Here is a 25,002-nt window from a genome sequence, read left to right as displayed (position 1 = left end):
ACACACCAAACAAGCCCAACTGACAGTGAGAACAAGACACTGCATTTAATCATGTGCCAAAAACATATAATTGAAAAGCTGCAAATGTACAAAAAGATCACCAAAAAGTGAGTTTAAGTGTAACCAACAATCAAACTTACACAACCAAAGGTGTGATATCCAACAAAAATTTAGACTAATGGCAAAGTTAATCATTCCAGGTTTTTCCTAACAAAAATCAACAAAAATAACCGAATACAAACCAGAGAATTTTGTGCAACGCATTGTCAACTGTTGAAATAAAACTGCTCCAATTTAAACATTTCAGCAAGATTCACCGATCAGGCATAACATGACCACCTCCTTATTTCTACGCTCATTGTCCATTTTATCAGCTCCACTTATATAGGTGCACTTTGTAGTTCTACAATTACAGACTGTAGGCCATCTGTCCATTCCTACCCTGTTGTTCAGTGGTCAGGACCCCCATGGACCCTCACAGAGCAGGTACTATTTGGGTGGTGGATCATTCTCAGCACTGCAGTAACACTGACGTGGTGGTGTGTTAGTGTGTGTTGTGCTGGTACGAGTGGATCAGACGCAGCAGTGCTGCTGGAGATTTTAAACACCTCAGTGTCGCTGCTGGACTGAGGATAGTCCACCAACCAAAAATATCCAGCCAACAGCATCTTGTGGGCAGCGTCCTGTGACCACCAATGAAGGACTAGAGAGGATGACCAACACAAACTGTGCAGCAGCAGATAAGCTATCGTCTCTGACTTTACATCCACAGGGTGAACTGACAACACAGGGGCGTCTAATAGAGTGAACAGTGAGTGGACAGTGTTTAAAAACTCCAGCAGCACTGCTGTGTCTGATCTACTCGTACCACATCCTCACCTGGTGTAGCAGGAAAATAAAGATGCAAGTAAATGATCCCAAATGATCCCCAGCCAGTCCACAATTTTGCTCGATCCCAATTCACAACACAAAGGGGACAGAGCAAAAATATGAAAAACATTGTCCTTGATTTTCCCTTAGTGCAGTCTGGTTGAAATTCCACTCCATGAAGAGGAGTCTACCCTCAGTTTAATGCTGTGCTAAAAGTATTTTCTCTGAAACACGTCATTTTGTTAAACATTTTCTGAAATGACGTTAGCCTAAAGCAGTATTAGTGTAGCCACAACTTTGCAAGCGACCAGTGAGGCAATTTTTTTCGTTTTTCACAAACATTCTGAGGTCCTGTATTGTTGCCGTACTGGCGCGACATCTTATTTCCGGGGAGTGTTTTCTACGCTTACTCCTCCTTCCACCAGTGTAAGAGGTCCCGTTTCCGACCGGTTTATTTTCGCTCCTCCCGTGTCGGCTGGTTTCTTTCTGGATTCAACTGCAATGGCGGAGCAGCAGCAGTTCTACCTCTTACTGGGGAACCTGATGAGCCCTGATAACAATGTCAGGAAGCAGTCAGAGGTATTGATTATTCACAACTGCTAAAACGACATATGCCTCTAATTATAACGTTTGTGTTTCAGGCGCCTACTTGATGTAACCTAGCTAACGCTACGTGTTTCATATCTCGGTGTGGCCCAGCCCACGTGTGAAGGCACAAGTTTTCGGGTAGTCTGCTAAATTATAGTGATCTAGCTACTTGATCGTTAGCTAGCCAGATACATGCCTAGATAAGTTAGATCTAAGTTAGATCGCTACCGTTACCTATTTTTCACTAATCATGGATGCACGAGTGGCAAATATTTTCAGTTAGCTACGTTTCTTGAGTTTGTTTAGCACACTATGCAAGTTGGTCTGATAGCAAGCTAGGCTAATTTGCTAGTTCCACTATGAAACGTTAGCTAACGTTAGCTGACCATGTCAAGATTCAGTAGCTAGCTAGCGACAACGTCGACACCAGCGTTCACTTTTCTATTGTGAAACTGCCATGTAGCTAAGTGTGTTGGCCAAGAGCCCCGTTCCGTTCCATTGAGGTGACTGGTAAAGGCTACAAGCTAGCTAGTTAGCTAGCTAGGTTACATTCATATCATAGTTGTTATAGCTAACATTAAACTAATGACAGCTGAGCTGGCAAATGGTAGACGGAGTTAGAGCAGTTTCACTAATGATATTAACGTTACTTGTTACAGATTGGCACGGTGAGCATAACCGTTGTCCAAAACTCAACTCTGAACAACCGCCGTGGAAAGCGGGAAGTGCCCGAATTCTCCAAGCGGCAAACTTCGAAACTCCACACACAAGTGGGCTGAATCAGTTGTGCTAGCTGATGTCGACTACACTTCGGCAGGCCTTATTCGCCGTGTACATCTTTCTAAGAAGTACCTAATTAGCTTGCTAGCTGGTTAGCTAAAATAAAGAACTGAAGAACACCGCTTATATTGTACGGTTATATTTGGGGTTTGCATTTATTAGCTACAGTTGGGTCAGCTTCACAAGGAATGGATTTCTTTCTATAAGCTAACATTACATCTTGTTAGCTTCGTCTTACGGCCCTTCTTTTAATTTTGCATCTAAACTTGCACTTTTCCTGATGCTCATGAGCTAAACTTGGTAACTTGCCATGGCGATTTAGTCAGGGTAAGTCTTTTGTTCTCTTTGCGATTAAGCGCGAATCCCCGCTAAAGCTTAGCTGCGTGTCCTTTCTCTGTTGATGTGAGCAGTCAGCACTTTCTTTTATTTAAAGACAATGCAAGGCCGACGTGCCGCTGCTTTTACTACTCGGTTGGAATCCTAGTCTGGCTGCCACAAGATTAGTTAGCTAAGTTACTCCTCTTTGCTTTTTGCTAATGATAATGTTATGTAGGTTAATGTTAGTAGCATCTATTTAGTTTACGGCCCAAGTTGATTCCATGTCCAGTTTACGCTTAACTAATTACTGTGGTTTAAACAAATAGGCAGTTAGACAATAGCGATTTCCAACTTTTGTGTTCAATACCGGGTAGAAATATAAATGATGAGCTTCCGGAAGGCTGAGTAATGATTGATCCCGTAGGTCGGTGGGGTGGGAGGAGATCCTGGAGCAAAAAAAAGGTGAGGTTCCCCATAACATTGGATGTTAATGGATTATTTGAAGCATTAAACTAACTAAGCACACCATATGATATTGTAGAAATACAGTAACTACAAACGGTGATCCAACTTTGAAAGTGGCACATAAAATCTGAACACAAACACTGGAACACACAAAAACCAAAATACTTATTCAAATGGTGCATATAATCATGAACCTGCACCAGCCACATTTCATTACAGGGTTTAATAAAGTAATATTCATGTTATAAAAGTGTTTTCCCACTGCACATTCACAAACAAGACCTGACCCAAACGTGAACCAACTGAACGGGTGCTTCTAGTTCTTTTCCCACCCGTTTGAGAGGCAGTTGGAACCATTAACAACAATTAATGATTTTAATGGACTTTCTGATCATTGTTATTCTAAAGAATGTAACTTAGGCTAATTAGCTACCTTGCTTCCCAGAAATTAAACAATATACCACACAACTCTGCACACACACTCTCACAAATGTCTGTATTTACACAGTCATGTGAAGTATCAAACAAAGCTTTTTTTCTCTTCCAAGTATTAAAAAAAAAAAGCAAGCGCTTGATCGGCACTTCGTTTACCATGAATTGCCATAACCTACATCTGCTCTTAAAGTAACTGAAGCAGAAACCAAACAACTCTTGTGTAAAAGCCTATTAAGATTTTTTTTTGATGCTCACACCAGCCAAATGAGTGCTGTATAACAGGTGAGAAGTTGCATGAGTTTGAAAAGTCAGCATTCTTAGTAATGCTGTGTTGTCCTTTAATTTGAACAATCCATTTTAATGTTTCCTCACAACTTACAACTGCTGCTAAGGGGTCACAAGTAAAGAACAGCAGTCAGTTGATTGCTACTGTGGAAATTGCTGTGTTTTTCCCCTGTATCCTGGGATCTGAATGATATTGCCCTTTTAGAGTCACGCTTGTTTGGTTTGTTTATGCTGCACATTTGCAGCATCTTAATAAAGCACTCTGTTTAAAATGCTGTTGACCCTTTACAAGTGCTTTTTTATTTATTTATTTAAATATAATGCTTTTGTATAGGAAACATATGACACCATCCCTGGATCAACAAAAGTCACGTTCTTGCTGCAGGCCATCCGTGATGCATCAGCTGCTGAAGAGGTATGTGAAAAATCATTTGTCTAGATGGATTAGAGTACTATGTTTTTGCACAGTAGACAAACATTTGCAGCATTTGAAGTGTTTGGTAATGCAGTCCCTGAGGGTTTGCCTGAAGTACTGCTCTTCTGTGCTCCATTGCTTGTTCTCCAGCCTCTGGGTGTTACATGTTAAAATTGTACTTCTCCCTTCCTGTTCTTTTCTACAGGTTAGGCAGATGGCAGCTGTCCTGCTGCGACGATTGCTATCCTCAGCATTTGAAGAGGTCTACCCAGGTTTGACTATAGATGTTCAGATGGCCATCAAAACAGAGCTGCTTGCCAGCATCCAAATGGATGGTTCTTCCAGTATTCGTAAGAAGGTCTGCGACGTAGCTGCTGAGCTGGCCCGCAACCTACTTGGTTAGTTGCTTATAATGATTGTCCCTCTCTTGCTATTTTTCCAAAACTTTAGTTGTCTCTACAAGTTTGTTTTGGTAACCTCTTCTCTGACTGTAGCATGTGAAATATCAGAGCCAGACGCACACTTCCAGAAGAAGTACTGCATGTACTAATTCTTTTGGTTAACCATGACCTGTAATGCTTTTTATTACATTAGACACATCTGCCTTAGTAATTAGAAGTAACTTCACTGTCTTGTCCTTGTTGCTCAAGACGATGATGGAAACAACCAGTGGCCAGAAATTCTCAAGTTCCTGTTTGAATCTGTTAACTCACAGAATGTTGCTCTACGAGAGGCTGCACTTCATATTTTCTGGTGAGGTGTCGTTTTCTCTTTTTTGTGTGTTTTGCAAAATCCTGCAAAATAAAATCATTTTGTAAGATTTTTTGTTTTTAAAATGTTTTCAGGGTTTTTTTATTTATGCAAGTTGATCTAACACTTAACCCAAAAAATTGTGCACAGGAATTTTCCCGGTATATTTGGCAACCAGCAGCAACATTATATGGAGGTTATTAAGCGCATGTTGGTGCAGTGTATGCAAGATCAGGAGAACCCACAGGTCAGTTCAGCACATGGACTCACATCAGGTAGCTACTGCAGAAAACAGCTCATATGTTCATATAAGTAGGAGTGTAGGTCACAGTGGAGCAGTATCCCTCCATCAGTGGAGACCCCATGTGCTGCACCTATTTAAAGCAGGGACACACATGCTCAATTGTTAAGGACTAACACCAGTTGATTTGAGTACACACTTGTGGCCACGCTTCCCTTTTGAAGATAAGACTGGACAGCTCTGCTTTTAATAGTACATGTTTTTTAAATTCTTTGCACAATGTATTGTATCAGAGATTGTGTTCTGTACAGGAACTGGAGATGAATAATTATCAGTAGTAGTAATTATAAAAATAAGAGGTTGTTGTTATTGTTGTTATTATTATTATTATTATTATTAGTAGTAGTAGTAGTAGTAGTAGTAGTAGGAGTGTTGTTATTATTATTGCTAGTCCCTGCCCACATGACAGCCAAAAGTCAGAAAACTTTTTAGAGGTGGACAGATGTCACTATTTTGTGATAAAATATTACAAAATTTTCAAAAAAATGTTTCTACAGATTTTCAGGATATGATGAATTGTGTTTGTGTGATGAATTGTTTGGTGGGGGTGGGGGAGTGCCTCAGTCATTGCATCTGTTTTACATCCCCTTTCTTTTAGATTCGCACCCTGGCAGCACGCGCAACTGCCTCCTTTATTCTGTCCAATGAGAGCAACACTGCGCTACTAAAACATTTCTCTGACCTTCTGCCTGGTATACTACAGGTGAACTATTTTTAATTTGTTTTTGCTTGTTTATTTATGGTCACATGTATTTCTTTTTGATTTGAAGTCTGCGTAATGGCCAAAACTTTTTTCTTTTCATTTTTTGTGATGCATTTATTATTTTCCACTTGAAGCACAACCACCCCCATTCCAGCCCTGACCCACACGCACATGGGACTTACAAAAGAAGAGAGGAGGGGGAAAAAACATAGCTACAACATAGGACACATGAGAATTGAGTTACATCGTTCACAACTTAAACACAGCGTATAGTTAAGCTATTTCTTGCAGATGACCGTTCCAGATATAGGATATCCAGTAAGGTATGGAGCCAGTGACGTATGGACAGGTTGTGAGGGGCTAGCCAATGCTGGACAATGACTTTTTTCGCTGCTGTTAAGCCAGCCAGCCATATTTTCCAGGAACTTAGTTATCATTCAGTAAATGAAGTTCGGGGTCCATGGGGAGGTATGTCTTGGTCAGAGAAGAGATGGAATCACCAACCTCATCCCAAAAAGCATAAACTTTTGGGCAGTCCCACATAATATGCATAAAAATCCCCAGAGTCCCATTTGGACAGAAAGTACCGAAGGGGTGAAGGCTTAAACCCATCACATGTCTTACCCATATTTTCAGATGGATGAATTCATGATTGGGGTTATGTGATGCCCTAAAAACATTAGCCCATGCTATTTCCCAGTTTACCTACCTTCCTCTCTGTGACATAAACTTAGCATAAATAAAATACTATTCTTTTGGCAGCCTCTGTGATCCAACTAATTGTTTGGTCTTTCAAGTCTGAGTCCCATTTAACATTGTGCTTTCAATGCAGATCTGAGTCTAAAATAAAAGAATAAAGAATGCTTGGGTATCCCATGATGTGCAAACAGTTCCTCAAAAGATCTTAGAGAATTGCTGCCATTGATGTCTTCAAGAACGCTTATACCTTTTTCTGCCCATGAGTTTTGGATGAACGGTTTGTTCCCTGTTAGAAGATTGTTGTTGAACCAGATTGGAGATAATTTATGCCATTTAATATGCAACCCCATGTGCTTCTCTGCTGCTTTAAAGGTTTGAAGTATATGTGTCATTACCAGACCATACCTAATTGCGCATTTTTAGAGGAAACCCCTGGAAATAAAAAAAATCCTCTAATTGAATTGGGGCTACCTTTGTTTTGTGTTTTGTTTTGTTTTGTTTTATTTTCCACCAGGGTAGGTTAGAGTTTGGGTTGAGCCAGTCTTTAATGATTTGCAGAGTGAATGACCAATTGTAAATTTTGAAATTAGGATAGGCCCACCCACCTTTGGATTTATCTAGCTTCAAGATTTATCTTTTTGTATGTGGACGCTGTCCATTCCAGATATATTTGGTAATTAAGGAATCCATCTTTGACCAAAACCCAACCAAGGGGGATAGAGATAGCATTGAACTAATGAAGTTTATCCGGAGGTAAAACATTCATCTTGACCACTTATATGCACGCTGGCATTGAGGCTGGTAGGGCTGTCCATCTTTTAATGTCTTCTTCTGTGGATTTGAGAATTCTGACAATTTATTTTAGCAATTGCAGCAATGGAAATTTTCATCTGAATACTTAGATAGGTTACTTAAGTGGCAATGGGAATTTCTTGAGGTAGTGTCACCTTGTTCTTTTCTGTATTGATTAGCATTAATGCTCACTTTGTTGGATTAATTTTAAAGCCAGAAATGGAACCGAAATTCTTTAAAATGGTATTGGGAAGTGAGTTTTCAATATCTGAAAGAAACAGAGTATCATCTGCATACATTGATACAGAGTGGCTAGATGAGCCTATTTTAATTGGAGATATTGAGGAACAGTTTCCTATATATTGAGCCAGAGGTTCCATAGACAGGTTAAATATTAATGGAGATAGCCCACAGCCTTGACGCGTGCCCCGAGATACACTGTATTGCCAAAAGTATTCAATCACCCTTCCAAATGGGTGAAAGAAAGAATGGGTCACTCTCAAGGAGCTCAGTGAATCCCAGCGTGGTACCGTGATAGGATGCCACCTGTGCAGCAAGTGCAGTCATGAAATTTCCTCACTACTAAATATTCAGCCACGAATTGGTAGGCCACGTTAAATGACAGAGCGGGGTCGGCAGATGCTGAGGCGCATAGTGCACTGAGGTCGCCAACTTTCTGCAGAGTCAGTCGCTACAGACCTCCAAGCTTCGTTTGGCTTTCAGTTTAACTCAAGAACAGTGCATAGACAGTGGAATGGGTTTCCATGGCGGAGCAGCTGCATCCAAGCTTTACATCGCCAAGCGCAATGCAAAGCTTCGAATGCAGTGGTGTAAAGCACGCAGCCACTGGACTCTACAACAGTGTTCTCTGGAGTGACGAATCACGCTTCTCCGTCTGGCAATCCGATGAACGAGTCTGGCTTTGGCAGTTGCCAGGAGAACGGTATTTGTCTGACTGCATTGTGCCAAGTGTAAAGTTTAGTGGAGGGGGGATTATGGTGTGGGGTTGTTTTTCAGGAGTTAGGCTCAGCCCCTTAGTTCCAGTGAAAGGAACTCTTAATGCTTCAGCATAACAAGAGATTTTGGGCAATTTCATGCTCCCAACTTTGTGGGAACAGTTTGGGATGGCCCCTTCCTGTTCCAACATGACTGCGCACCAGTGCACAAAGCAAGGTCCATAAAGACATGGACGACTGAGTTTGATGTGGAAGAACTTGACTGGCCTGCAGCCTTTATTGAAACATGAGTCCTGACCTCAACCCAATAGAACACCTTTGGGATGAATTAGAGCGGAGACTGTGAGCCAGGGCTTCTCGTCCAACATCACTGTCTGACCTCACAAATGCGCTTCTGGAAGAATGCTCAAAAATTCCCATAAACACACTCCTAAACCTTGTGGAAAGCCTTCCCAGAAGAGTTGAAGCTGTTATAGCTGCAGACAGTGGGCCGACATCATATTAAAACCTATGGATTAAGAATGGGATGTCACTCAAGTTCATATTTGTGTGAAGGCAGACGAGCGAATACTTTTGGCAATATAGTGTAGTATACTCAATAGGTCAGAATAGTACCCGCCGATGCATAACCGAGCTGATGGCTTGAAACCTTAATCGTGCTAATGAAATTTGGACCAAATTTAAACACATCCAGTACTCTCCAAAGGTACTGCCACTCAAGCCTATTGCAGTGAGATGAAAACTTTTGTGCTTCTCCTGTTACGTGCAGAAGTCTCCTTATATTGTCTGAAGCTAAACGGCCTTTTATGAACCCGGTTTGGTCTGGGTGGATCAGTTGACCTATCACTTTCTCCAACCTAAGAGCTAGAACTTTCGAAAGTAATTTAACATCTGCATTTATCAGTGAAATAAGATGATAATTGGCACAATTTAATGGATCCTTATCAGGTTTGGTATGATGGTAATAAGCGCAGTGTAGAGGTCTCTATGGAGGCTTCCATTTTCAATGGCAAAATTTATAGTTTTGAGCCATATTGGTCCTAAAATATCCCACAGAGCTAGGTACACTTCTGCAGCCCAAAACTTTTTTTCTTTTAAAATTTAAAGGTGCATTTCTTAAATGTAAAAGTTCAGTCATCTCTTAGTTATTTTATTGAACTTGAACAATTTGTTTTATTGTATTAAGCCATTTGCTTCTGTTTAGTTATGTGACATAATTCACATAGTTGATGGATGACTGCTAAATGCCACTGAACTGCTTTTTGTTTATCCCAGGCTGTTAATGAATCCTGTTACCAAGGAGATGATGCTGTGTTGAAGTCTCTTGTAGAAATCGCTGACACTGCACCTAAATACTTGAGGCCAAATCTGGAGGCCACCCTACAACTCTGTCTGAAGGTATGTATACACATTGGTCCTTTTGAGTTAGGTTTGTTTGCGCTCCCCACCAAAAAAAAACCCCATAATAGATTATGTAATTACGTACATTTTTTTTGGTTATGCTGAACCATTTGAATGCTGTAGTATTCATTACTTATGTTAGGGTCTGTTTCATTATTTAGTAAGGTGTTTAAGATGTTTATATAAGACATATTAAATATGAAAAATGTTAAAGTGAATTATAGTTGAATTATATACAGGTGGAAATTTTATATGAAAATACATAAATTTGGGCTAGACATCCATGTCTTCTCGCTTTAGAGTGCAAAAGACTTTGCAATAAAAGGTTGGTATACCGTTAAGACAAGTTTGATCAGTAGTCTTAAATATTTAAGTAAGGTGGTAGTTACCCACGTATTGCTTGGAAGGCTACATGACTTGTACCATTTCAGTTCATTTGCACAACCTCAAGAATACATTTTAAATACAACAGAAATGAAGAAATGCTACAGAGGTCACAAAAATGAAACAAAAAGACAGGTGCTCCTGGGGCATGGGTGCAGAAAACTCAAAAAAGAAATGCTTCCATGCTGGGGGAAGCGAAAAACCAAAAAAGTAGCCATCCGCATCCACAAGGCATGTGCAAAATAAATCCCAATGCAAAGAAATCCCGGGCACACCGTCCTTAGAAAAAGTATGAAAAGCCTTTATTGAAACATGGCAATAAGTATAAAATGTGCAGACGCGTTGCGGCCTTCTCGGGCCTTTATCAGGACACAGAACAATGACATGTTAATAGAAAACACCTGAGAGCACCCACGTGTATATACACACACAAGCTTCAACCACCTGTTGGTCAAAATTCAAAGAAAAGGAGAGAAATCAACATCCTCATTCAAACCAGGATACTCTGTAGCTTTAAGAGTGTAAATCCAAAATGTCTCCTCCTAAAGTAATTGCCTTAATCTGTTACCTCCTCTAATGGACTTTGGAACAACCTCAATGGCCATTGCTCGCAACGAGCTAGGGCTCGGATGTTTAGCTGCCTTATAATGCATGGCCATAGGATAGTTAGGGTTCTGGGTAACAATAGCATTTTTATGTTTGGATAATCTATCTCTAAACCTCCTTTTCGTACGACCAATATAAAAACAACCACATTCACATTCGAGTCTGTGTACTACAAAAGTAGTATTACAATTAGCCAATGAATTAAGTTTGAATGATTTCCCAGAAGACAAATCCACAAACAGATAATCTCATCATATTGGAGCAATGATTGCACCCACCGCATCTAAAATTGCTTTTGGGTCTATGCAGCCATGTGTCCTTTGTATTTCCAAGCCGGCTGTGCACCAACTTGTCTTTAAGGATGGGGGCCCTTCTAAAAATTTCTATCGATATTTCTATTTCTGTCCAGATGAAGGCCTGAGAAGGCCTCAACGCGTTGGCACATTTTTATACTTATGGCCATGTTTTAATAAAGGCTTTTTATACTTTTTCTAAGGACGGTGTGCCTGGGATTTCTTTGCTTTGGGATTTATTTGCACATGCCTTGTGGATACGGATGAATACTTTTTTTTGTTTGTTTTTTTTTTTGCCTGCCCAGCATGGAATTTCTTTTTTACATTTTACTTTTTTTACCACTGTTGGAGAAAGCAAACAGGAAATGAACCCTTCCAAGGCTGTTTGGACATTGAAAGTGATGAATCCATTGAACTACAGGGTGTCCCAAAAAATTGACATCATTTGAGATGTGAATATGTGAGTAACTACATGTCCTAGGCAAACGAAATTTAAATAGGCTTCATGTTGAACAATGATTTATCAAAATTCGAACAAGAAATTCAGAGGGATGTAGATTTTATAACCGATTTCACAAATCTTCACAAATGTAATATCTTCCAGATCCCTTTGCCCTGCACAGACAGTCTTCCTCTTTGAATTTTTTGTGCCATGTCCAAATCTGCTTTCCAGTTGGTGCATTTTTCTCGAAAATGCATGCTGCACACTCGTTTGACTGTGTTCGAGCATATTCTAACACACAAAATGCCTTTTCATTTCTAGTGAACGCCATTCTTCAACCTGAAAAAAAAAAACATTAAAAATTAAACTTGGTTAGTTTTTACACATTTTGTTAAAATTTGAGATCATTTGAGGGAGAATTGGCTATGTTATTAGACTACGAAATTGTCAATTTTTTGGGGGGCACCCTGTATATCTAGGTTTTGTGTCTGGTGGTTCCTTGAGACAGCTCATTCATGCTCATCATTAAAGGTATTTCACAGGCAAATATTGATGTCTGCATTTTGATGCTTGGGACCTGCTTACTTCTGGCTGCTTTCAAAGCCTGATTGCAGAATCATTCGTCATCCTTTTAAGAGGGTTCTTTCTGGATTTACAGTTCTGCTAGGAGCTTGGAATGTTACCAAGACCCTTTAATAGGTTTGACTGAAATCCTTCCATATCATAGTGCATTATTGAGAATTGCTGGAGTGTACGAAATATCAGTGGACAATTCAGCATGTAGTTCACTACGTAATGAACCTCTGTACATGATTTTATGACAGCCTTGTTTTTGTTCACTTATTGCATTTTTTTTGTTTGTGCATGTGTCAACTGGAAAGATTTTATTTGGCAGTCAAAGTAGTAAAGTAGTTGCTCACCTAATTTAACTGACACTTCAGACTTGTCATATTTTGTCATTTATTACTTTTTTTTGTATTCAAATACTCTATTAATTTTGGCTAGCATGAATGGTTCCAATTCCCATCACGTCTACTGTGTTGTCTGACTCTAAACGGTTCTCATAGTCCATGAAGTTGCACTTGCAGATCTTAGTTGGTTATGCCATGCCATATATATAAAAAAAAAAAAACTTGGCTGTGCGAATGGGTAGTTCCTCTTTTAATCTTTTGTGTTATGGTTTAGACAGGAATTGTAACTTCTGAGTGATTTCAGAAAGCAAATATCTGACTTGTGTGCTTTCAGCTGTGTGCGGATACCAATTTGACAAATATGCAGAGGCAGCTGGCTCTGGAAGTTATTGTCACACTGTCTGAGACTGCTGCTGCCATGCTGAGGAAACACACTGCCATTGTGGCTCAAAGTGGTAAGGGCATTGACTATTTCCATATGCCCAATGATTTTATGATGCACTAAAATTTTGCTCTGTGCGAAATATAGTGAAGTGAGGCTGGTTTATCTCTCACAGATGTCTCACTGGGGACATCTGAGATGGGTCAGGATCGTTCAGGAGCCGTTTACATATTGTTTCCAGTATAGCTGTTGTGTAATGTATATAGATAAGTATTATTAGGCAGTTTGTAAAACATGGAATAAAAATAATTGTAGTTGTATTTTATTATTATTATTATTATTACCTCTTGTCACCGTGGTGGTACCCTCAAGGTACCATAATCCAGTGAAATGAGATTTTTGTGTTGACTCCACACACCCTGTCTCATCTCTAGGCTTGTTATTTTATTGTTCTGTTTTAAAACATGAGGGTATGAAAATGTACAAATACATACTTTTCACCTGGAAAAAAGCTTAAGGTACACAATTGGACCTTAAAACCACTGTTGTGCCTTTGAGGGTACATTTACATTTTGTACCTTGATGAACGAAACATGTACCTGTACGGTACCTTTAATTTTAAGAGTGTAGGTTCTGTGCTGTTCCCTTTGGCCTTTTCAGTTGAAAATGGTGGCAGCGCTACCTCAGCACCATCTAGCGACGGTTGTCAAAAAAGCAAGAGTTTCATCTCCTGGGCTTATATACTCTTTGCCTGTTCTCCTCTGTAGTGCTACTTAATCCAAGTGAGCATTAAATAATATAGCATAGCTAGATAATGCACGTCATTTAAAAACAGCTAGATTTCTATGATTTAACTGTTAAGATGCATTGTACAGACATGTCAATAGATGATTGATATTGTTCATAAGTTCCACATGGAAGTTTTTACTCGTAATAAACAGTAAACTGGTGCTAGTGATGGGACGGTGACTCCAAAATGGTCAATTCAAGTCTGACACGTTTTGCAAGCGTGTCTGAGCACTACCCTGATAGCATGATAGAGCCCTGGTATCTATGGCATACCAGTGCTGCTCACCAGCTGCTGTCAACTCAAGCTCTCATTATAAAGTGCAACAAGGATTAGAAATTAAACCAAACCACTATTCATCATAGAGTAATGTAAGAAACTTGGAAACAGAAAAATTCTTAACCTTTTCTTAAACATGGTTAAGTGGTAAATATGGTTGATTTTCCTGAAATTGTGACGACAGTGATTTTCTCTGTATGTTGCAGCTGAATTTTGTCTAGTACAGGGGTTCTCAACCTTTTCCACCCCAAGGCCCACCTGTGTACAACTACAAAGCATAGCAGCCCACAGGAAAGCTAAAATCAGCTTATTTAAATACAACTTTTTCTTTTCTTAAATACTGACACTAAAAACCTGAGACTTAAGGCCACATCAGATCAGATCTTTACTAATCACTAAGCAGATCTTAATGAGAACTTGCTTACCTATGTGGACTGTGTTTATAAAGTTGCTTTTGGGCGAGATAGCGCTCAGACATTTACATTCAAAATGAAGTCTCCTTTAGAAATTTTGCTTTGTAGGCTTTTGTTTTTCTTTTTGTAAAATCACCCCCCTTTTCTATACTTCTATACTTGGCACATTTCCTTCCTCTTTCCTTTCCAGTTCCTCAGATGTTGTCCATGATGGTGGACTTGGAAGAAGATGAGGACTGGGCAATGGCAGATGAACTGGAGGATGATGATTTTGACAGGTGAATTCATTCTGTTCTGGTTACATAGTCTTTACATCTGTCATGCATTTATATTAAAAAAAAAAGTGATTTACGCCCAAAGTTTTGGTACAAAATTAACTAACAGTTGAGAGGGCTGTGCCAATGTTGGTAAACTTGGTTATCAAGCCTGTAGTCAAAAACTAATCTCTATAAATCTTGCCCTACATCCTGCAATTTAACTTTTGTGTGCACACTAATAATTCAGTTTACTAACTCTCCCACTTTTCAGATGTAGCTGATGAGGTTAAACCTGCCAAAAGTCAAATTCCCGTTGTCTTAAAATGGCAGAAAACGTTTGTTAAAGTTTCATCAGGCTTTGTATTTCCAGTTCTCTTTGTTTGCAAGAATCACTGAATATTCTCTTCCCAGTAATGCAGTGGCAGGTGAGAGTGCTTTGGACAGAATTGCCTGTGGCCTTGGAGGAAAAATTGTGCTCCCCATGATTAAACAGCACATCATGCAAATGCTACAAAATTGTGAGTGTATATATTACACACCTGAGAATTTGCACAGTGACTTTTCTTATATTAAATATTAGGGCTGCAACTAACAATGATTTCCATAATCAATTACTTTGTTAGTTATGGCTTTGATTAATTGTTTAATAGGTGAGAAACAAGGTATGGACAGTCTGTCAGTAACTAAACTTTTCACAACACACAGTGCTCTTTCAAACTAAACTTTCTATCTTATCCAAATCTACATCCGCAATGCCACAAGATGCCTTCTGCATTACCCTCAAAAATGCTATTTTACTCCATGTGAAAGTTGCAGAAACTAAATAACAATGCATGAACAAATCTTACACAGAAGCCCAAGTATTATTGTGGAGGTTGTTTGATTCCACAAGTACTTCGCATTGGTATTTAAATGATTTTTCCTGTAATTATAAAGCAAAGATAAATTAAGTTCTAGGTAATCATGTAATTAAACCTCATATTACTGATTACACCGAAGCAGCCTGTTATCAGCCATATCAGACATGCAGGGCCAGGAAGCATGTCACCATTCGTTGAACAGTAACAACCATGTCAGCATTTTAAAAAACATCTTTCCACATGACATCTTTGTAGATTTTGCCAATGATTTTTGTGTGTGTGTGTTTTTATTTATTTATATATAAAACACATTTAAAACTGTACTTAATTCATTCTTCTAATTCCACAGCTGATTGGAGGTATAGACATGCTGGTCTAATGGCATTGTCTGCCATTGGTGAGGGCTGCCATCAGCAGATGGAGACCATTTTGAATGAAATTGTCAGTTTTGTTCTACTTTTCTGCCAGGATCCTGTGAGTATTATTCATTGGCTACACTGAGCAGGTCAATTGTTGTATGGTTTTAGATGCTACTGACATGAAGTAATCATTTATGTTTGCTGTTTCTCTCTTGTTTTAGCATCCCAGAGTCCGATATGCTGCCTGCAATGCTATTGGTCAGATGGCCACAGATTTTGCTCCTACCTTTCAGAAAAAATTCCATGACAAGGTATAGATTTGCTTCATTTCACAGAAAATGACAGAACTTCACACTTTAGTCCTCATCTTTATTGACTAGGGAAACTGACTATAGACAACTTCAACCTGACTATAGAGACAGAGACCGTAGCTGGCACAGCTTTATCATTTAACTAAACAAGTAGACATAACATGGTTTGTGTGTGTGTGGTGTTTTTCTTTCTTTCTGAAAGATTGTGGAAAGCATTGTCAAATGTGCATTTAAATAATTTCTGTTCTGAACATGATTTTGTGTCTGCTTCCTATGCTTCTATAGGTTATTTCTGCCCTGCTACAGACCATGGAGGATCAGTCTAACCCACGTGTTCAGGCCCATGCTGCTGCAGCTCTAATTAACTTCACAGAGGACTGCCCCAAAGCTCTCCTCATTCCATACCTGGACAATCTGGTTCAGCACCTCCATGTTATTATGGTTGCCAAACTCCAGGAGGTCCGTTATGGGTTCTTAGCAATTTTTGTGTGAAGTTTATAAGAATGTGCTTACACCTGGCTTTACATGGCTACATAGAGCCTTGCAAAAAAACTGAAATATGATGCTTGAGTTTACTAAATTAATGTTTTTTTTTTTTAAAACAAATACTCCTAACTTGTTCAAAAGCCTCAGAAAACCACATCTTATGTTGGGTGTCTGCTGTTGACTGTGTCTTTTGGATGGCGTAGCTTGTTTAAGCTGTGCAGATCTTGACACACTATAATATACCTGAAACATAGTGGTATACCTTGTGCAAAGGCACTTGCAAACAAATATGCCAGTAATTTGTTTCAGTATTTATGTATTTGGTCAAATTGGATCTATGCTCACATGAAGGTTGTGTAGTGGCATTAAGGTCAGATTCTGTTATGCAAATGCTCAGACTACTGTGGCTTATGAGACCCTTCCAGTGATCTATGCAGTTCTAAAATGAGGCATAGTCATTGTGTGTGTGTGTGTGTGTGTGTGTGTGTGTGTGTGTGTGTCTTTTTAAATATAATTTAATTTAAAACATAGAATGTCCTCACTTCTGCTATGTTTCCTCAGCTGATTCAGAAGGGCACCAAGCTGGTGCTGGAGCAGGTGGTGACCTCTATTGCGTCTGTGGCCGACACAGCGGAGGAGAAATTTGTTCCTTACTATGACCTTTTCATGCCCTCCCTTAAACACATTGTAGAGAATGCTGTACAGAAGGAGCTTCGTCTGCTCAGAGGGAAGACCATTGAGTGCATCAGCCTGATTGGGCTGGCTGTGGGCAAAGAGAAGGTACATGTGGTGTTGTTGTTGTCGTCGTTGTTGTTGTTGTCCTTGTCCTTGTCCTTGTCCTTGTCCTTGTCCTTGTCCTGTAGTTTTGAATTTTCATCCCAATCTCAAATGCTGATTGACAAAATCTGTCTCTAATTTATATGGAGCATTATTTTTCCAGAATTACTGTGTGTTTAGGTACGCTTGCTATAAATTAACAAAAGTGATGCAGGAATGTTTTTGAATGTGTAACATGCAGAGTTATGGTTTTAAATTCACTTTACCAAGTGAAGGGCATGATAATTAGTAGACGTGAATTATGTGCATTAAAGTAAAGTGAGAAACCGCAAACAGCAGTGAAAATGGTACTTAGTGGTTGTTTCTCCTTCCTTTTTCTCCTACTGTAGTTCATGCCTGACGCCTCAGCAGTAATGCAGTTGCTTCTAAAAACACAGACTGACTTTAATGACCTGGAAGATGATGACCCACAGGTGAGTGATGGTTTAGAATTTCACATACCCAGTAGCTGGGTTTGATTCTTTTCAAATATACAGATGATTGACAGAAAATCAACATGGTGTTGGGCCATCATGAGCAATTAGAACAGCTTCAGTGAGCCTTGACATAGATTTTGCAAGTCACTTGAGTTGTAATAAACTTTTTTTTTTTTATTTTTTTTTTTTTTACCCAAAAATATTCTTTTAGGGGCTCCCGAGTGGCGCAACCGTCTAAGCTTTGGCCCTATCATCAGGAGATCGCGAGTTTGATCCCTGGTGATGCTACAGCCATCCATGGCCGGGAGTCCTAGAGAGCACAATTGGCCTCGCTCTCTGGGTGGGTAGGATGGGCCCCCCCCTTCTCCCCCCATCACTCAACGCGATGCTAGTCAGCGCAGGCGTCTATTAGCTGACGTAACAGAACTGGCAGTTGGTGCTTTCTTCCAAGCGCGTTCAGCTGTCCAATGACATTGCGTGAGCGGCAGTTCAAAAATTCATCAAATTCACAAGTTCAAAAGCATTCGCCCTCCTAGTGTTGATAGTACCATGTGACTGGGGGAGTCCTAAGTAGAGGGTGGAATTGGAGACGGCAAAATTGGGAAGAAAATTGGGTTAAAAATATATATATGTGTGTGTGTGTGTGTGTGTGTGTGTGTGTATATATGTGTATGTATATATGTGTGTGTGTGTGTGTGTGTATGTATGTATGTGTATATATATATATATATATATATATATATATATATATATATATATATATATATATATATATATATATATATAATTTTAAGTTGGTTTATTGATGATGCTTGCTGGTCCAAAGCTTCTGTTATAGCATATGATTTACATCATTTTCATACCTGAATCCATTCAGTAACTCCTCATGCCTTTTGGATGGGGTCCTGTAAGAGACCACTCCCATCAGGATTGAAATGTTTATTCATAGGGTAAAGCTGGTCAGAATAGCACTCTGTTGATTTGCAGTGACCTTTCCCTCAGTTCCCTACCATTTATTTATTGAGGTTTTTTTCTTCAAATTCTCAGCCGTTTTATGTATTTGATTGCTTATGGGGGAAAAAGTATTTCTACCTCTGTGTTGAGACAAAGATCATCTACATGACTAAGTGACAGCAAGGCAACTATATTTTCCAGCCGTGGTCCTGGAGAAGCTCTGGACTGCTCTGTTCGTTTTAGTGTTTCCCCTGATTCTTACACACCTAATCCAGGGTATCATATTACCAAGCCGTACTTAAACTGAAATTGTTGTGTTGGTGCAGGAAAATGATGAAATGTGTAGGACAGGGTCGGGAACCTGTGATCTGATAGTTTAAATGATCTCTGTTCTATGAAGCTTTTGGGATGCTAAACCTGCTCATTTAGAATTCTTTATCTGCGTTGGTTAAAAATAAATTTAGACCATTGTTAATGTGGGGGGTGTTGGGGTGTGTGTGGGGTTTTATTTATTTATTTTTGTGCTTTATATATGAGGTCTCGTTTTGATTTTATTATGATCAAAATTGCACCTACATACCTGGCAACTGATTAAGACCAGTTACGAAAATTTGTGTCTGTCTTTCTTTAGATCTCTTACATGATCTCAGCCTGGGCCAGGATGTGTAAGATCTTGGGGAAAGAGTTCCAGCAGTACCTGCCTGTGGTTATGGGCCCACTTATGAAAACGGCGTCAATCAAGCCTGAAGTAGCCCTTTTGGACAGTAAGGCACAATCTTCACTATGCTTAATGACTTGCTGTCTGTGGGTACTGCTCTTAGTTAGATTTACATATTTCAGAAATTTGTATTTTAGATTTATCTTAATGGATGTTTCTTCTTTTAGCTCAGGACATGGAAAATATGTCTGAAGATGATGGTTGGGAGTTTGTGAATCTGGGAGACCAACAGAGCTTTGGAATAAAGACTGCTGGATTAGAAGAAAAGGCTACAGCTTGTCAGATGCTGGTGTGTGTGTGTGTGTGTGTGTGTTAATCAGACAGATTTTTTTAATTTTGTAGTGTGGTGTTTTTTATTATTATTGTTGTTGTTTCCCCCCCCTCTCTCTCAGCATACTTGTCACAAAGTCTACAACTTGCTTTTCAAAATTTACAAGGCTTTAGCAAGCAGACCTTTTCTCTCCTTCCAACCCTGCCCTCAAACACGTTCCTTTTTTGTTTCCTAGGTCTGTTACGCTAAGGAGCTGAAGGAAGGTTTTGTGGAGTATACAGAGCAGGTCGTTAAGCTGATGGTCCCTTTGCTGAAATTTTACTTCCATGATGATATCCTTTACATGCCTTTACAAGTTATTGATCATGTAAAAGATTTAAAGAAACTGAGATATAACTTGTAGAATTACAGTGCTGTTTGATTCCAATCAGAATTTACCTCACAACATTGCAGATGACAGAGGCCACTGTCAAGCTTAGATGGTTGAATAAACTTGATCAATTCATTATTAATAAAAAAGTTATCTTGATTCATTGTTATGACTTTGGTTTTCTGCATGAATGGCTCTTAAATGTGACCTGATCTTCACCAAACATTTCCAAAGGAGTCACAAACTTTTTGTCTTGCAGCTGTTTCACTTGTATGTTCCTTTACTTAGTCCTCATGTGTGCGAGTTGCTGCTGCTGAGTCCATGCCTCTATTGTTGGAATGTGCTCGTGTGAGAGGCCCAGAGTACCTCACTCAGATGTGGCATTTCATGTGTGATGCTCTTATTAAGGCTATTGGCACTGAACCTGACTCAGACGTGTTGTCAGAAATCATGCACTCCTTTGCTAAGGTACTATTCATGCTTTATATGCACTTTTTTCTTTTAAAATAATATTTCCTGCATGTTTTAAATTCTTTGTTGTTTTTTTTTTGTTTTGTTTTTTTTGCCTTTGTGATGCCAAGAAAGGATAGTCTTTGTTGTAAGCAGGATTGCAAGATTGGATTGGTCATGAAAACTGACTTAAATATTATTTCTCATTTCTTCCCTTTTTCATTCTCATTCACAGTGCATCGAGTTAATGGGAGATGGCTGTCTAAACAATGAGCACTTTGAGGAGTTGGGAGGCATTCTGAAAGGAAAGCTGGAGGAGCACTTTAAAAATCAGGAACTCAGGCAAGGTGAGGCTTGTTAGAAATATTCTATAAACCAGTAACATATTCTGTGTGAGGCATAAGTAATGCACTTTCTTGACCATCATGTGCAGCCAAAAGACAGGATGAAGATTATGATGAGCAAGTTGAAGAAACGTTACAAGATGAGGCAAGTTCAGCTGTTTGTCTTTGCACCTTGGAAATAAATGCCATTCAAAACGGGTAATGTCTTGATATAACTGATCACAACTGGTCTTTTCCAGGATGAGAATGATGTGTACATTCTTACCAAGGTGTCAGACATTTTGCATGCAGTATTCAGCAGTTACAAGGAGAAGATTCTTCCCTGGTTTGAGCAGCTTCTTCAACTTATAGTCAATCTTATTGTAAGTATAGTCTTTACTCATGTTATCAAGTTTAATCTCACTCGGCCAACTGCAGCTAATCTCTAGTATATGTGCTTATGTTCATTTAGAGTGTTTGGTCTTGAAGCCAGTAGGCCTACACAATATTGGGTAGTCTCAAAATCCTTAGTTGATATAGCGGTTTGTTTTTGATTATTGTTGTGCACATTGCATAATGAACCTTCTTTTGACATAGTGCTGCAGTCTTTGGTAATATCAGGACCGAAGATGAGTGAGCATAATTCACAATCCTTTTTCCTTGTCATGGAACTAAGTAGGGCAGCTCACAAATGAGATTAAAGATAAAGAATCATTTAAAACAATTCCAGAATGAAACGCATACCCATATGCCTTCACATGCCCAAAAATACCATAAATAAAAGCTCTCACTCTGTATTTTGCCTTAGTATTTTGAATCAATTTTATTTGCCAAGATGTACAAGGAATTTTTCTTGGTGCACGTGTCTGAGCCCAATAGATTTTCTTTCAATAGCTTGAGCATACAGGTACCATTTACCTTGCTGTTACTATCCTTTTTATTTATTTATTTTTTTTTTTTTCCCCCCCCTTCTCCTTTTCCCCTACATACCCGCCCTTCAACCTCCACTGTAGTGCCCACACAGACCCTGGGCAGACAGGCAATGGGGTTTGTGCATTTTTGATGATGTGGTTGAGCACTGCAGTCCCTCTTCATTCAAGTATGCAGAGTACTTCTTGAGACCGATGATTCAGTCTCTCTGTGACACCAGCCCTGAGGTGCGGCAGGCAGCTGCATATGGCATCGGAGTCATGGCCCAGTTTGGAGGAGAGAACTACAGGCCCTTCTGTACAGGCAAGTCTTATTCTTTTCTCAGACCCATTAAAAGCCACTGGTTGAATAGTTATGCATAAGTCAATTAGAAATTGGAATGGCATCAGCCGTAGCATGTTTTGTGTAGCCTGCTGTGTAATGGCAAGAAATTGGCCCAGTTTTAAAACTCCTGTACTAATTTTATTTATTTATTTAATATATTTTTATTTTTTGTATTTCATCCAGAAGCAATTCCCCTCCTGATTAGTGTGATACAAGCTGCAGATTCCAGAGCAAAAGAGAATGTTAATGCAACAGAGAACTGCATCTCTGCTGTTGGCAAGATCATGAGGTATCGACCAGAATGCATTAACGTCAACGAGGTCCTTCCTCATTGGGTCTCATGGTTACCACTCAATGAAGACAAAGAAGAGGCTGTACACACATTTAATTATCTGTGTGACCTTATTGAAAGGTGAGTCCTTCCTTGTGATCCTGTGTTTGGGGTTTTGGTGTGATTTTATTTTATGCTTGTCCAACCCTAATAAATTTGTTGTCATATTGTCTTCTCTCAAAAGCAACAACCCTGTTGTTCTTGGACCTGACAATACAAACCTACCTAAAATTTTCATCATCATTGCTGAGGGGGTTGCTAACGAATCTATCAAAAGCGACGATGATTGCAGCAAGAGACTGGCGAACGTTATCCGCCAAGTACAAGTGAGTGTCCTCAGTCAACCTGCTTGGTTCAAGTGTGTCTGTGTAGAGATGAGATACTGTTGACTGATTCCTTGATGTTAAGGTTTAACTCTGTGTGTCTAACCCTTAGGTCTCTGGAGGACTTTGGACGCAGTGTGTATCAGCCCTTAATGAAATTCACCAAAAGGCCATTCAGGATCTCCTCAATGCAGCATGAGTGAAGCTTTATCCCTTGAAACCTGTCTACTCAGCCATCTTATGAAAGAACTCTTTCATTTGGAAGTCCTCTTTAGAACCCTACCCCATACCACTTTGCGTGAAGAACTGTAGCATGACTTGATTATAGGACTGAGTTCAAACCCTCCCCCCACCCCCCGCCCATGGGCCTATTGTCCAGCTTCCCAAAAAATCTTCTAAGAAGAATCCTTGGGCTCATCTGAGAGAAAGTGGGGAAAGTGAGGTCAGCAGTCGTTGCCATTAGATGTTAAAGTATTTCCAATATAGGAACTATAGTCCTCTGTTTGAGGTAGTTCAGTCATGTTATCACAGCTCAATGTCTGTTAATCTAACACAGAGTTTGATCTCTCTCTGAAACAAGCTTGCTTGTTGCACCTGGGTGACTCAATAGTCAGTGACTAGTGTTGTTGTTTTTGTTTTCTGTTTTTTTTTTTGGTTGTCTTTTTTGTTTTCCAATTTTCTTTAATATGGATTGCAATGGATAGAAGTGAGGGGCGGTATCTGTTTGCTCCACTATGCAGATGTGTCCTAACAGTATGTCCTGTCACTAGTCCACTCACTCCATGGTATAAAAATAAAACATTATAGATAAGGCATGATTGTTAAGTGTTTTTTTTTTTTTCTAATTTAATGTTCAACACCTTAAAAAGTTCAGCCTTCAACGTAAGCATTTCACAGAACCTGATCACTAGAAAAATTAGCCCTTAACCCTATATTTGAATATAACATTGACAACTTTTTTTTCATTTTATCCACCATATCAAATTGATCCAATAATACAGCTTTTTTTTCTAGTTACCTACAATACAATCATCAGATAATTTACAGATGTGACTTTTACACTGTACCAAGTTAATGCAAGAGTCTGTGTGTGCGCGCAAATTGAAAATGGAATAAAAATAAATAAATTTAAAACCGCTATTGGTCATTTCATTTTAGTCATTGTTCTGGTATTTCATGGCCATATCTAAAATGGAAAAGCAAATAGAGAAAAAATCCAAGCTTCACTTTGGCTTTGCCTTTTCTTCATGAAATGCAGAATACGTGTCAAAACTAAAATCATCTTGTTTCAAAACTAAATCTTGTTTCTTTTTCATAGCAATAGGCTGCATATCCGACAAAATGAAAATGCAGTGTGGATAAATCAACAGCAAAGTGACAGTTTGCGATTCAGTTTTCGGCGTGAATGCGCTTTGTGTTGGAATAAAAAGGCAAACAGAAACGAACACGGGCACCACCTGCTGGCGATTTACTTTTCATTTCCCACTTTGCTCTTTCATTTCCCACTTTGCTCTTTCATTTACAGGTTAATCAACATGCAAATATGTTAGTGAACTCTGGCCGAGGCTACGGGGTACATTTCAGGACATCCTCAGACCTCAGAGTCAAAACAGCATCATTCCTCGGACTAAACTGAACATCAGACCAAATGGCCTCAGAAAAAAGGTATCAAACTAAACGCAAGCCTGGTCGAGCATATACTGATTCGCTTAAACTATTGTGTATTTTGACAAATGCCAGTGCAATATTATAATAGTATAAGTGTAGCCCCGCCTTGTGTTAATTAACATACATTTGCATGTTGGTTAACTTTGAAAACGAAAAAACAGCAAGGGAAATGAAAAGTTAATCACCAGCAGGTGGCGCCTGTGTTCGTTTCCATTTGCCTTTTTAATTCTGACACTTAATCCATTTCGTCCATGACGAAAACTGAAACTGTCACTTTGCTGTTGTTTTAGCCAGTTTGCATTTTCATTTTGTCAGATATGCAGATTGCTATGAGAAAGAAATAACAACGTAAACATTACATTTTGATTTTAGTTTTGACACATATTCTGCATTTCATGAAGAAAAGGCAGAGCCAAACTGAAGCTTGGATTTTCTTTTCTCTATTAGCTTTCCCATTTTAGATATGGCCATGAAATACAGAATAATGATAAGGAAATGACAATTAGTGGTTTTACATTTATTTTTGTCACAAATGACTCGTGCTCATGTGAAAAATTAA

General features: G+C 39.2%; 1 protein-coding gene across 1 annotated transcript; it reads left to right on the top strand.

The window, feature by feature from the left end:
* The first annotated feature begins 1,306 nt into the window (after positions 1-1,306).
* kpnb3 (karyopherin (importin) beta 3) lies at positions 1,307-23,588 on the top strand. The gene is made up of 26 exons (XM_036557175.1): positions 1,307-1,449; positions 4,076-4,156; positions 4,362-4,554; positions 4,807-4,909; positions 5,057-5,153; positions 5,806-5,910; positions 9,633-9,755; positions 12,729-12,849; positions 14,446-14,533; positions 14,924-15,030; positions 15,722-15,846; positions 15,953-16,042; positions 16,328-16,501; positions 17,090-17,308; positions 17,695-17,778; positions 19,367-19,499; positions 19,621-19,742; positions 19,960-20,056; positions 20,390-20,562; positions 20,780-20,891; positions 20,978-21,033; positions 21,128-21,250; positions 21,881-22,100; positions 22,305-22,533; positions 22,637-22,778; positions 22,888-23,588. Exons 1-26 carry the CDS (start codon positions 1,372-1,374, stop codon positions 22,972-22,974), a joined length of 3,282 nt encoding a protein of 1,093 aa, XP_036413068.1. The 5' UTR covers positions 1,307-1,371; the 3' UTR covers positions 22,975-23,588.
* The last annotated feature ends 1,414 nt before the right edge of the window (positions 23,589-25,002 follow it).

The sequence above is a fragment of the Colossoma macropomum genome, unplaced genomic scaffold (genome assembly GCF_904425465.1).
Source record: "Colossoma macropomum unplaced genomic scaffold, Colossoma_macropomum, whole genome shotgun sequence".
Classification (NCBI taxonomy): Eukaryota; Metazoa; Chordata; class Actinopteri; order Characiformes; family Serrasalmidae; genus Colossoma; species Colossoma macropomum.
Note: the sequence above shows the minus strand (reverse complement) of the source record. Positions and strands in the feature narration are given on the sequence as shown.

Bases quoted from the DNA above. Each gene is read 5' to 3' on its own strand.
- kpnb3 (XM_036557175.1), top strand. From the start codon at position 1,372: ATGGCGGAGCAGCAGCAGTTCTACCTCTTACTGGGGAACCTGATGAGC. The intron at 20,057-20,389 runs ATATCCTTTACA...CTTAGTCCTCAT, and splicing joins GAAATTTTACTTCCATGATG to GTGTGCGAGTTGCTGCTGCT. The intron at 21,251-21,880 runs GTAAGTATAGTC...CCTCCACTGTAG, and splicing joins AACTTATAGTCAATCTTATT to TGCCCACACAGACCCTGGGC.